This window comes from Sceloporus occidentalis, unplaced genomic scaffold, assembly GCF_023333645.1.
Source record: "Sceloporus occidentalis isolate IW3139 unplaced genomic scaffold, rSceOcc1.0.p SCAF_117, whole genome shotgun sequence".
Taxonomy (NCBI): Eukaryota; Metazoa; Chordata; class Lepidosauria; order Squamata; family Phrynosomatidae; genus Sceloporus; species Sceloporus occidentalis.
In genome coordinates, this window is record NW_028317097.1 from 1,449,944 (window position 1) to 1,464,163 (window position 14,220).

General features: G+C 41.9%; 1 protein-coding gene across 1 annotated transcript; it reads right to left on the reverse strand.

Annotated features, from left to right (window-relative positions):
- On the reverse strand, positions 1 to 12,533 carry LOC149282401 (bifunctional purine biosynthesis protein ATIC-like). The gene is made up of 16 exons (XM_089498247.1): positions 12,521 to 12,533; positions 11,111 to 11,237; positions 10,696 to 10,772; positions 8,094 to 8,160; positions 7,580 to 7,668; positions 6,458 to 6,609; positions 6,159 to 6,315; positions 5,873 to 5,998; positions 5,529 to 5,636; positions 5,347 to 5,432; positions 3,490 to 3,579; positions 3,034 to 3,162; positions 2,608 to 2,700; positions 1,401 to 1,583; positions 899 to 1,051; positions 1 to 120 (listed from the first exon to the last, which is right to left on the reverse strand). The coding sequence occupies exons 1-16, from the start codon at positions 12,531 to 12,533 to the stop codon at positions 1 to 3; spliced, it is 1,770 nt and encodes a 589-aa protein (XP_089354373.1).
- Positions 12,534 to 14,220: the final 1,687 nt, after the last annotated feature.

Below are 14,220 nucleotides of genomic sequence, written 5' to 3' on the forward strand. Positions count from 1 at the left end.
TTAGTGGTGGAAGAGACGCAGGTTTGTATGCACCAGGATAATGCCCAGCTGGTCACAAGCATTAATTATGGCTTTGTCAGCCGCAGAACCCGCAGGAGCAGCAATGAAATCAACACCACTCTGTTTAAATAAATAAAAACCAACAATCATTATCCCAGTATCATGATACACATCTGCACAATCTAGACAAAACATATCTAGAACATTCTGTGGGTTTAGGCAGGGATGACTGCAAGGAGATTGTAATCTCTCAATATCAAGACCCTCTTTCTGCTGTCAGCTTTATATATTCCTGGTACATGTCACTACCAAACACCTTAATATGTGTTTAGCAACATCTCCCGAGTACAGGGATACCACCCATGCATCAGACCACAATTTGGGAGGTGTGTGTTTCAGGTTTTTCAACTTGGAATTTAGCATCTGGTGATACTGGCCCTACAACCTATTTGGGACATTTTGAAGTTGGCAAATTCAATTTACCCCAACAAACCATATATTTTTGAAAACCAGACACCCCAGGGTATTTCAAATGCTCTTTATATACATATATTGTACCACCAGCCTTTGTCAAAGCTTGTGGCAGTATTTTTTGTTGTGTGATATACGGTATGTGGTATATTAATACCGATTAATGCAGCATATTTTCACAGCAAATCTAGCGAAATTAACAGATTTTCTATATGGCTTTCTGGAAATATAGATCACTGATCCTGACTAGCACCACTTCTGCCTGTATAAATACAACCCACTGTCCACATTTGATTTTTCTCTGGTTGACCACCAGAAATTCTTATTTTCCAGTATAGGTTAAAGAATGTATTTCTAGTACTTACAAGTACATCGGACAATAGACTGCCCACTTTAATGACTGGAGTTAGGTTATGTCTAAACAAACCTTTTTTGCTCGATCCAAATTATCTCTGAAAGGAAAGAAGGCATCAGAGCCAAGGGAAACACCACTCAAGGCAGAAATCCATTCCCTTTTCTCAGCATCTGTCAGCAGTTCTGGTGGCTGCTCAAACAGAGTCTTCCACTGTATCAGCTCCTCCTAGAAATAGAACATTAAGAAAAAAAAAAAAGGGTATCAGCCCATATGAAAAGGAGGGGAGCTCAAAACACAAGCCAAAAAAACACCAAAAAAAAAAAAACGAAAACAAAAGAAGAAAAACACACAAGTCTCAGCTAGCCTGACTTAGGAGGTTATTATGCTAAATTAAGGTGTCCACTTCATTGTTCACAATGTTTTGGCTGTCCCATTAAAAGCCCACTTAATATTCAACTAGGCCCAATGTACACATTTACGCTGCAAAAAACAAGTATACACGTATAACTGATATTTCCCAAAAATATTTATAAAAAAAAATAAATAAAAAACAAACAAAAAAAAAATTCCTCACCTCTGTCAAGGTTCCGCTCACGTACTGATCAATGGCGTTTGATATATCTGCCCTCTTCACGCCAGCTTTGAACTTCATGCCCAGGACTCGTGGGTGATGTCGCAACCACCAGTTATCAGCTTTGTCCCCAGCTAACCTTGTACAATGTATACGGGACTGCTGGCCGGCCCCTGCACCAATCACCTAACAAAGAAACGAGATCAGTAAAAACATACAAGAGTTTGTACTAAAGGCAAGGCTTACACCAAAAGCTGTAAATATTTACACTGCCATCTCCACGGGACAGGGCATTAAACAGACATTTAGATAACCCGAGAAGGGACAGTTATTTACCGTACATTCCGTTTCTGTGAAATGGAAGGAAGTGTTGGGCACAGTCTGCACCTTACCTCGTACCGAGACTCAATTTGACCTTTACCAGTCAACCTAAACTTAAATCCTATAGTCAATTAACCACTGTTGCGGCTACAAAGATTATTGTGTGAGTAAAATCACTCTTCACATTTCCATTTCCAACCAAAACCACAGTTTCAAGGTATGTGATCTAATACCGGCTACCCACCTGCACTTTGCGGAATACTCCGGCAGGGAAATGCACTGCCATATTGTTCCCAGAAAGTACAGCATATTTTTACTAAACCAACAATCACTAAAATTAAGTCATATAAGAAACTCAGGTTGGACACCCCTATGCCATTGTGGCTCAGTATCGAATTTGAGGGCCGATAACTAATCTGCCCATCTAGACTGCATCTTATTTATTTTTGAATAATAAAACACACCATTCTATGTACCAGTTTATCCCATGTAGATGTAATGTTCAAGAGAACAGAATTCACTTAGTTCAGAAGGTTACACAATAGTATAGTAGACTGGCGTATCACACGGGTAGGGTGGCATCTCACATCTCCAAACATTGATTTGGGATCAACTACAATGGATTGTTCTTACTAATAGCTCCAGTTCCACCACTTTGATCTTTATACAAACCACTGAAAATATTGTTTTGTATAAAAAGGGATTTGTGATTGAGATATGTGAACTAATTTGGATATTACATGCTTTTGAAGCTTGCAGTGACAAAGCCCCTAAAGAAAGGAGAGAAAAGCCTATTCTTGTATCTATACTTAAGTTTGAATTGTATAATATTCCATTTTCACGATAACACCCATTCAAGATAAAAAAACAAAGAAACAAGACATGTTACCTGGCCATCCTTTGCGTAGCAGACTGAATTAGACTGAGTGTATTTCAAAGCGACAGAGGCTACAATCAGATCTCTAACTGCTGATTCCGGGAGCTACAAAATAGAACGGGTTTTGCTTAGACCACCAGATGTTGCAGGATAGAAACAGTTAAAGTATGCAAGGGTCTCAGGCAGGGAGTAACAAAACTAATGTTACCAACTGCCAGTAAACATGAAAGAAACTTCATCCAACTGTTAAGGGGAAAAAAAGTAGATTAAAAAAGTCTATGAAAGAGTATATGAGTGATGACATCAGATAGTTTGTCCCTGCGCTCCCCTAACAGTGCCACAGTCTACAGTGGGATTACATGCTCAGTGTGTCATCTGATATCTTCTGATAAAGCCTGCTCATTTATTGACCTAAGTAAGGTTTAGCAAATAACGTACCTCTTTTTTGGCAGTCACCACATTGCTGAACAAAGCCCGGTCTATGAGACCATCATTCCTCTTCTGCTCTAGCTGAAGGCCAAAGAGAGTCCGAACCTCAGTCCCATCAGGCTCGTATGCAGGGTCCATCTGAAAGTACAGAGGAAAAATTTAAAACAAGCCACTCTAGTCTGATCCCGTATATATGTACAGTAAACATTTCCCACAACAGATCTGGCAAGATCTTAATGTCTGTTTATTTATAAACCTCCTAGTCCCATCTTTTCTATATTAGGTTTTTTTCCCCCCACATTTCTCTTCTGAATAACATGATTTCTAAACATCTATAAATAACACTCATGTATAATGCGCTGCAGTCACATAGGATCCATCAAATTAGGCTAGGCTTGTCTATATGATGCCAATTTGACCAAATAGGTAGTTATTCATTAAGAGTCCAATGTCCTGATGAAACACCTGGAGGATACAGTAACTTCCATTCTTCTTTTTAGACAATATTTTCAGGGCTTCCTCTTCATATCCAGGAGCAATAATACCATCTGAGACCTAAGATAGTGTAAGGAAGAGGCACATTTCAAAATCATAAAAAAACCCCAATGTGTTTGTAAATAATCTAAAGGTGCTTAACCCCTTCAATCCCCTATAGACGTACCGGGACGTCCAAAAAACGCCCACAAAGAAACCCCTATGGACGTCCCGGTACGTCCAGCCCTTCGTGCAGCGTCAGGGACACATCCCTGCCGCTGCACGGGAGACCTGGCTGTCTTTTGACAGCCTTGACTCCCCCCTGGCAGCAGAAAGCCGGCATTGCCGGCTTTCTGCTGCCCGATCTCCCGTAACAGCTTCCGGCATGAAAGCCGGTAAGCTGTTACGGTTGAAAATGCCCGATCGCGCAGTTGCAAACGTGCGATCGGGCATTCCCTTCCGGGTTACGTCACTGCTGACGTAACCCGGAAGGTCATCGGAGGACAGGATATCCCCTGCGGGGATATCCTGCCCTCCGATGAGGCACAGAGACGCTGCGATCACTGTGATCTCTATGCAGGTCCTCACAGACCTGCATAGAGATCACAGTGTGATCGGTGCAGGGGGATCGCGGGGAGGGGAGTGAGAAACCATCTCTCTCACTCCCCCTCCTGTCCTGAAAGAGAAAAGCAGAAAAAAAAAAAGTTAATTCATTTAAAAAATAATATTAAATAAATCATTAAAATAATATATATAATACAAAAAAAAATTATGTGAGCTGTGATGTCATTGTGACATCACTGGCATGTTCAGAAGGTCCCTAGGAGGACCTCTAACCATTTCTGTGTAAAAATATATAAAAAAAAAAAAAAGTTAAAAAATTAAAATAAAAAATTAAAAAAATATATATATAAAAAAAAAAAAAAAAAAAAAAAAAAAAAAAATTAAAAAACCTTACTTCCCATTGCCCTAGCATAACATCTAGCCAGTATAACCCCTTCTGCCCCAGTTCACAACCCCCAAACCCGTTAAGCCATAGGCATAAAAATTATACAAAATTGTACACCTTATAATATGCTACCTGGTGCTGGGAAAGTCTGGAAAATCTATATAAAATTATGTATTTCTGAAATCAGGACACCTGAATTGATAAACTTGGAGGGGATTTTCCATCACTTTACCTAATTTTGTGAGGTTCAGAGGGAAAATGTAAAAAAAAATTTGTTTAATTTTCTAATCTTTGCTAGTTTTTACTAAATTTCTCATTCTAAATTTTCAGCTAATCATCCAACTATGGTATCAAACGAAAGCTCTATCTCTTCTTGAAAAACATTATATAGTTTATATGGGTACACTATTCACAGAAAAAGAGAATCATCGCTAAACCGACACACCCCAAAAATGGCAAAATTGCTCTGGGCTTTGAGGTACCAAAAACCCCTGGGATTGAAGGGGTTAATGTGTTGCATCATAAATGCAACTTTTGTGACAACGATTTCACCAAGGTCTGCGAGGACAACAAGCTTCAAATGCGATGCATCCATGACACACGGACACACTAAATTATTGAAATGATAAACTCCAAGAATGCACCCACTTGAGTTTGGATGAGAAGGGCCAACAGTGGCAGGTTTCTTCAGGAAAAAAGGTTGAGGTGCCCCTGCCTAATGCATAATTCAGTGGTGAGTATACAGAAGAAATCTCACTCATTTAGCTATAGATTATGCAGGGCCAGTCAAGCTCACGCTGCAAAAAAGCTCATTGGAGCTGGTTCACATTAAAGGGAATACATATTTCAGTTTCATTATGAACTATATACCACAAGGTTTACTCTGTCCCCTCATTTACCTCTCGAGATATTATTTTTGCTGTGGTAACATCGCATACGTCAGAAATTGCAATGAAATCACCAAATGAAGACATCCTGTCGGCGCCTGTAAAAATTACACAAAGGAATGAGACTGCTAGAAACAGACAGCAGTATCCCCCCCCCCCCCCGACGTATCACTAAACGTCTAAAAGCCCGTTACCTCTAGCTCTGGCGTAGGCTGTTGCTAGAGGTGTAAGTGTTTGGAACAGATCGTGGACCATGCAGACGCGTGTCTCTTCTTCTGATAAAGGTACTCCCACAGCAGCACCTGGCGGACAGAAGTGAGAAGGCACTCAACTCAAAAAACAAACACTTGTCTCACAAAATACATGAGGATATCAAAAAGCAGTTGCAATAGTTTAAAAGGTCCAAACAAGTAGGATGACTTCCCAGAAAGGAACACACAAAATGCAAAAAGCTAGCATTGCATCAAAAATGTACAAACAAAAATCCTGCTCTTAGACCTATGTCCCAATATCTCTGGAAGGAAGGGCTTAGCGTTACCTGCAGGACTAACATGTTTGAAAGAAGTAGCTGCCGGCAACCCCACAGCGTTCTTCAGCTCTCTCACCAATTGCCAGCCATTCAGAGCATCACAAAGGTTAATAAAACCAGGGGAACCATTCAGCACTGAAAGAGTCAGATAAAGGCTTGTGAACATCTAAGAAAAAAACCAACAAACTTTACTTACGATTCAAAAGATTTACATTTTAAACACAAATTCGATGGTATGAGCCTTGACTCAGGAATTCCAGTTCAGGTTATATCTACAGTCAGGGACCTTACCAACCTGTCAGTGGTAAACGTGGCCCACAGGTATAGATCTGAGCAGGGACTTGGTGAGGGTTTATGCCATACCGGAGTGAGAGTTGAGAGACACCTTTACTATATCGCTTTCTAAAATAGTCTGAAATGGCATCATCGTACTGGGCGGTGTGAGTGAATGCCTGTAGGGAAGAGAAAACAGCACCATTATTTAACTTTAAGAACGTACTTCATGCATCATTAGCATAATTCAGTCCCAGTGCAAAGCTTGGAGTCTTCCTCAAACTGATGGGATTGAGATATGAGGTGGGATCCACAGCGTACCTTCAGAGCCAGCTGGCAGCGTTTCTCCAGGGTTGTATCCTTCTGTTCAGACTTCTCCATTTCATCAGCAGTGCTCTCATAGTCACCGGGGTCACAAACAACCGTGACACGGGCATGGTTTTTGGCAGCCGCACGCAGCAGTGTTACACCTCCTTAGTTAGGAGAGAAGAAAGCAGAATGTGATATTGAACAAGGCACATAGAAACTGCACAATATGACACATAAGTTGAAGTATATAAAACTCAGCTGGGAGAATCAATGTACCAGATTTAATGGTACATCTCCTACCTTTTTACAAATGTATCTTCAAATTATAATTGGCATCAGTTTTCTATTCTCATTCAGACAACAAATAATTCTTATCTTAAAAAAGGTTTTCAATTATTGGTACAGAAATGTGTACCGAGCAAGTACTGTCCCTTAAGAATTACTAATGTGGACAAGCCTAACCGATAGATTATATATAGATATTCATTTTTCTTTTTTAAATAATTTCCCACGGAAGATGAAATACTTTAAATTACAATTTTGGTAACAATAAGTGCATGCTTTAAAAAAAAAAATGCTGCTAAGGTTCTTGTTCCACTGATAGCATTCTAGGGAAAATGCAAAGACACTGTGTTCTTGTGCAAGGGCATCACAAAACGCTGTGTATGTCTTTGCTTGTTCTCACACAAAACAAACAAAAAAAAAAAATTCCCATAGTTTAACCTCAAATTCTTATCTTGGTGCACCGATGACCCTGTCCTTTGGCTCTAATACCAACACACAATGATCTGCTTGTTTAGAAAACCTAAGTATTCAGGAGCTTCTTAGGATTTTAGGGAAATAACTGGAGAATTAAGATGTTGGTCTCAGTTTAGTTTTTTTAGGATATTAAATTAATCTGTATGCAAATTTGGCCGTATGGCTGGACTCTTATAATAACAGGGTTAAACACACTATACCTAAAAGCTAAGTGTCAGATCAACAGGGTAAGGAAGAGGCTTAAGTTCGAAAATGTATCTTATCACTATAGAAACAGATAGAGTTGGCCAATAAGATAAGAACAAGTTTCTGAATTAATAGATGCCTTTTATAATATCTACTCGTATGAAAATGCTATGGGGTTGAGACATTTACCAATATCGATCTGCTCCACAGCTTCCTCCACCGTGACGCCGGGTGCAGACACAGTCTTCACAAAAGGGTATAAATTGCAAACAACCACCCTAAAAAATTTAGAAGGGTCAAAACAACACTAAGTGGTTGTCCACTACAACCTAAGGGTTTATTTTTATGGCAAGAATATTTCGACTAATCAACTTCACCAGGTACACTTTAACAATACACCATGCTACATGCATTGAAAAGGGATCTAGTGAATAATGTAATGAGATGCTAAAAAGATCGGATACCAAGTGTTTTTTGGTAGCTATGTGCAAATGTTATTTTATTTATATATAACATGGCAATGTTGCACGCATACAGTCAGTATACCGTAAACAGTAATTCTCAGACAAGCTGTAATATTACCGCGGATCAACCCTTCTGATGCATCTCGGCACCAACACTTCCTGCAGTCGCCAGGAAAGCATGTTCCTGAACACGGCATTGCTTGAACGACCGCTATCCTCTCTCCATCGTGTTACATTACCTCACGTAACTGAAGCCCAGTCTGCTGAGGTCGGCCTGATCTTCCGAGTTGCTTCTTGCAAGGATGCCTGAGAAAGACGACAAGAGCAACTAACGTTATGTAATGGTCAACAAAATAGCTATTATGGCAAACGTAAATAAGTTGGGAGAAATGAAGGAACAAAAAAACAAACAAACACAGCCTTACGTAAAACAAACAAAATATGATTTAAAAATAAATGATACCAACAGGTCATGTGCTTGAAATGAGATAATTGCTTCTGAAACGTGCTTGTGGGCATATGGACAGCGCAATGGAGACGCAAAAGTGCAAGATCGCAGCTTTTATATATTGTTCTACCGGATCACAATCAGCTTTAAGACATGCAGCCCAAATTCCACATACCGTACTTCTACAGAAGATACACAACAATGGCAGGAATACGATACAGCCAGTACACTGAAGACCTGTATCACCTTCCAGAGCGATTTTCAAGTAATGGAAATTATTTCTGCATATATAGGGAGCAACTCGCTCCCCTAAACTGTCAGACGAACTGGAGCATCCATGGTATAGTAGGGAACAAAATATGGTCACACATTCAAGTAATATATACTAACAAGCATACTAGCAAACGTCTCTCTCACTTCACATTTAGTGCACATTCATTGAGAGATTTATATGTTTAGGGCTGCAACTAACGATTATTTTCATAATCGATTAGTTGGCCGATTACTTTTTCGATTAATCGGATAAAAAAATGAATGTACATTTTTCATTTATTTAAAATAATTTAATAAACAAATGATGTTAAATACAAACGCAGAATTAAAAAAAACAACTGATAAAATGCATTTCTTGTCTTTATTTCCCAACCAGCCCCCCCAATTTATGCACGTTTGAGCACAGGCTTGCCACGCTGCCTCCCACATATGCCACTCCACGCTGCCTCCCACATATGCCACTCCACGCTGCCTCCCACATATGCCACTCCACGCTGCCTCCCACATATGCCACTCCACGCTGCCTCCCACATATGCCACTCCACGCTGCCTCCCACATATACCACTCCACGCTGCCTCCCACATATACCACTCCACGCTGCCTCCCACATATACCACTCCACGCTGCCTCCCACATGCACATTTGAGCCCAGGCTTGCCACGCTGCCTCCCACATATACCACTCCACGCTGCCTCCCACATGCACATTTGAGCCCAGGCTTGCCACGCTGCCTCCCACATATGCCACGCTGCCTCCCACATATACCACTCCACGCTGCCTCCCACATATACCACTCCACGCTGCCTCCCACATATTCTACTCCACGCTGCCTCCCACATATTCTACTCCACGCTGCCTCCCACATATGCCACTGTGCCTGATACGCCTTATACACCCCTCCATCCTCCCCAGACATGCCACACTGCCCTCCCCACATATGCCTTATATATCGTATATGCCTTATACCCCCAGATATGTCACTCCATCCTCCCCAGATATGCCTTATACCCCTAGATATCTCATAGTCCCCTCAGAGTCACAGACCTGTTCGCATCACACTGACACCATACTTTTATAAATAAGTACTGGGTTAATCTTCACTGCCCCCAGGATTTAGATTCCCCTTAGTCTGCCCCCCTTTACCTCTAACTGCGCCTTAAGTTAACTTTATTAAATTAACCCTCAGTCCTCATCATTAAATTAACACTAAACACCCCATTAACCATAACTATCCCTAAATTAACTCTAAATACCCCATCAAACACAACTACCCTAAATTAACCCTAAACACCCCATTAACCACAACTGCCTCAAATTAACCCCAAACACCCCATTAACCACAGCTGCTCCTATATTAACCCTAAACACCCCATTAACCATAGCTGCCCCTAAATTAACCCTAAACACCTTATTAACCATAGCTGCCCCTAAACACCCCATTAACCATAGCTGCCCCTAAACACCCCATTAACCATAGCTGCCCCTAAATTAACCCTAAACACCCCATTAACCATAGCTGCCCCTAAACACACCATTAACCATAGCTGCCCCTAAACACCCCATTAACCATAACTTCCCCTAAATTAACCCTAAACACCCCATTAACCATAACTGCCCCTAAATTAAACCCCACCTCCCCTTTCAGCAGCCCAAATATTAATGTTATACTTACAGTTAGATGAGTGTCACAGCCATGTGGTTCTGGCCTTCTGGGAGAAGGAAGGGGGCGGGGCCAGTTGTCACAGTGATTACAGGGAGGGGCTGGTAAGTAGGAGCTGCTGCTGTGAGTCACTGAAACGGATTATATAATGAGGGGTATTTTTCAGAGCGTTTGCTCTGAAAAAACCCTCATTTTATAATCGATAAAAATCGATTCAACTAATCGATAATGAAATTCGTTGGCAACGATTTTAATTATCGATTAGTTGTTGCAGCCCTACATATGTTCATTGAGGGATTTTTGCACGCCTGCTGGGACACATACCACACAGTCATGCTCCTATATACTGCATCAAATTACACCATAGTGAACATTCATTACAAGTTACAAGGGCTTCTTGGTTCCAAAATGCTACTTTATAAGAGCTTTAGCTGAATGAGACCACCAATCTATGATCACCTGCATGAACTGCTGGGTGAAGGGTCTTCACACGTCCTCCCAGCATCTCAGGGAATCCAGTAAGTTCAGATACATCTCTAAGATAAATAAAACAGGGTAAGAGTAAACAAGGGGGGGGGGGGGGGGAATACCAAAAACAAGAACCACCAATCCAGACCTCCTTTATGAAAATGATAAAAGATTATAAGGTATATGTCAACCTTCAGTGTTTGACAATAGGACAGGTTAGGAGCTTCATGGCCTCTTCACAGGAACTCATCAAAAACCAAGAAACACAAGACAGAGGGTCAATGGAGAATCAACAGTGCCTGAACCTAACACAACGCTGCAGGATCAATTCAACATTAGCAAAGAAAACCCAAGACTTTTGCACAACCTGACATTCAAATGTTCATACACCAGATTTTCTCCTTACCTGACAGCAAGTCCAGCATCACGTAGACATTTGGCAGTCCCACCAGATGCAACCAATGAAAGACCAAGAGAGCTCAACCGCTGCGCAAACTCTACCAGTCCGGTTTTATCAGAGACGCTGAAAAGAGCTGAAGCACAAAATAAACAAAAACAAAAAAAAAAAACAATGAGGAATCACCACAATAATGCAAAGATTGGAAAACCATGACCATAACGCCCCACCTGAAGTGGAACGGTCAGCATCGCAACTTTCTGCACTAAACTCATTTATCAAACATATAGTTTTTTTGCCATTGGGGTGTGTAGGACACATTTCCCCTTTTTAATGGCTCCAAGTATGTGCACATCATGTGATGCTGCAGGATCATGTTGGGGTCACATGGTTAGATTTAATTAAAGACTACAGACATGAGATTAGATTTGCTCCATTTACTTCTGAGATGATTTGTGTAGAGAGGACATGTGATTAGCCCAAGACAGACTGCTTTTCCAGAGACAGTTGGAATCCGCCATGAAATGGGGTTTCATGGGATACAACAATAAAAAAAAAACCACGGTCAGTGGGCTTCAAGTACCGCCACAGCCGAGCTGATGAAGACTTACAAGAATGGGGAACGCGGAGACTGTAAAAACAAAGCGGTGTTTATGGTCTATTAAATAAACAGCCATTACAGCAATCTTTCAGATGAGATAATATTGTAGGCAGGAGAAGACATTACTTATGGGAGAAGAATGGGAAGTAATATGGACAATATAAAGGCAAAGACTGAGGATTACAATGAGGGAGATAGGAGGATAAATAAAATAAGAGAAGACACAGGAGACTAAGAACAAAAGCACAGAGGGGCAGCTGGCAGGAGGCTTATGGGCACCATGAAGGACAGGAAGAGAAGTGGGGACTCGGGAGCTGAGGAACCACTAGGGCTAATAGGGCAGCAGGGACCTGATGGACATGCTTAGGGAAGGTGACAGATAGCTGATAGGTACACCTAAGGCCAAGAGAGTGGCATAAAGCCCATGGGCACCTTGAATTCTAAGCGGGGTGCCATAAAGACAAAGGGCACCCCAAAGGTTAAGTGGGGGTGGCAGTGGGTTAATGAGCATCATCTAGAACACGAGCTGTTGAGAGCTTATCAGGTTAGAACGGGGACAGACATGGACTTGATGGGGATTCGGCAGGATATGATGGGGCAACCGGAGGAGCTGAGGGGCACTCAATATGATGAGGGGGAGGCCGTGGGAGCTGTTGGGGACACAGAATTAGGGGCAGCCGGGGAAGGTAACGGTGCAAGGCTGTCTCCTACTATGACACGAGTTACGTAACAGGGGGAAAAAAGCACATGAATATAAAGCAGCAGCACCCGGGAAGAAAGGCTGCGGGGTGTTAAAAGTTATCGGGAGCATTCCTTACCGAGCTCTGCCATCTCTCACTCAGGGAAACAGCGCGGTGGACAAACTACACGTGGAAGCACAGAGAGCAGGCCCGTAACACCATAGGCAGAGGTAGTCACAGCTTTGGGGCGGGGCCCAATATGTCACAGGCCGCGACCATTAGTGATCGCGCTGAGAGAGACCGACATCCCCAAGGGCGGGGCTTCGTGTCAGATTTTAGGATCGCGGTAGTCTGCGGCGGTGGTATTGGTGGGTAGCGGTACTATGCTCGGGATACCCGGTTTTACGGTTATTCTGTCGGAGCTCCTAAGGCACCATCAATTGTAGCGATAAATCAACTGAGGAAGATATGGCCGCGAAATGATAACTTTATACGGGAGTGAAGTATGTTCTGCACGCTGGAGGCTTTCTTTCTGTCTGTCACACTTACTATTACCGTATTTGCTCGATATAAAGACTAGAGATTATATGACGACCTTCCAAAATTTGAATATTAATTTAGGGAAAAGAGAAAAAGCCTGAATATAAGACTACCCTATAGGAAAAAGTTTTACTAGTAAACTCACATGTAAACTATTTTTTTCATATTAAATAAAAACTATGATTGAGAAAAATCCATTTTTGTTTTTATTTCCTTTTATTTGCCAACCTGCCCCACAGTTATGTACATCTGCCCCCAAGCTTGCCTCTCTCCCCAGATATGCCCTATACCCCCTATATGTCACTCTGCCCCGATATACCTTATACCCTCATATATGCTACTTTGCCAGACAGCAATGCCTTATACCCCCCCTATATGCCACTTTCCCTCCCTGATATGCGACTCTTCTTCCCAGAAATGCCTTATGCCTCTGCCCCCTTAGATCCTCCTCGTGCCTCAGATTGCCTGGTGTCTAGTGGGGGCAGCCGTTGGACGTCTCCCCAATGCACGTAGGCAACCTCTGCTGCCGTCCATCGCTTCCATCAGGGCTTCTATGACTGAGCACTCGAAGGTCATGTCACGCTGGTGCTCAATCATAGAAGCCATCAGAAGATGGGTACACTCTGGTCATAAAGGGATGGACATGGTCAGCAACAATATTTGTATTTTTGTACTGTCGTATTTAAACAATGCTCAATTGGTACTAAGGGGCCAAAGGTGTGCCAAGAAAATGTCTCACACACCATTATACCACCACAACCTGAAACGTTGATACATGCCAGGATGGATCCATGCTTTCATGTTGTTTAGTCCAAAGACTAACTCTGTCATCTGAATGTCGCAGCTGGAATCAAGACTTATCAGACCAGGTAATGTTCTTCCAGTCTTCGATTGTCCTGCTAGTCTGCGCATATCGCGCAGACAACCTCCGCTGCTTCTATGATGGAGCAGTGCCGGCAGCAGCAGAGGTTAGCAGAGAGGAGGATCCAGGTCCTCTGCAGCGCTGCGGGGGATCTAGATGTTAGTCTTATAGGCAGACCTCTATTTGAGGTCTGATTATAAGACGGCCTTGATTATAAGATCAAACCTTGTCTTGTAATCGAGCAAAAACAGTCATTCAATTAGCTTCTACCAGTTTTCCTGCCAGTGTTCAGGCCTACTCTGAAATAAAACATCAGTTGAAGTACCTTTTGTAATCATATCAAGTTAGCTTAGTAAAGCAATTTAAGGACAAGTTATTCTGAGTGTGGAAAAAAATACTCCCACAGAGCCAGTACAATACACACTGAATATATTTC

Excerpts from the sequence above, each read along its gene's own strand:
- LOC149282401 (XM_089498247.1), bottom strand. Across the intron at positions 3,580-5,346 it reads CAAAAATAATATCTCGAGAG|GTCTCAGATGGTATTATTGC; the intron begins GTAAATGAGGGG and ends ACACTATCTTAG. Across the intron at positions 1,052-1,400 it reads TGAGCGGAACCTTGACAGAG|GAGGAGCTGATACAGTGGAA; the intron begins GTGAGGAATTTT and ends TTCTATTTCTAG.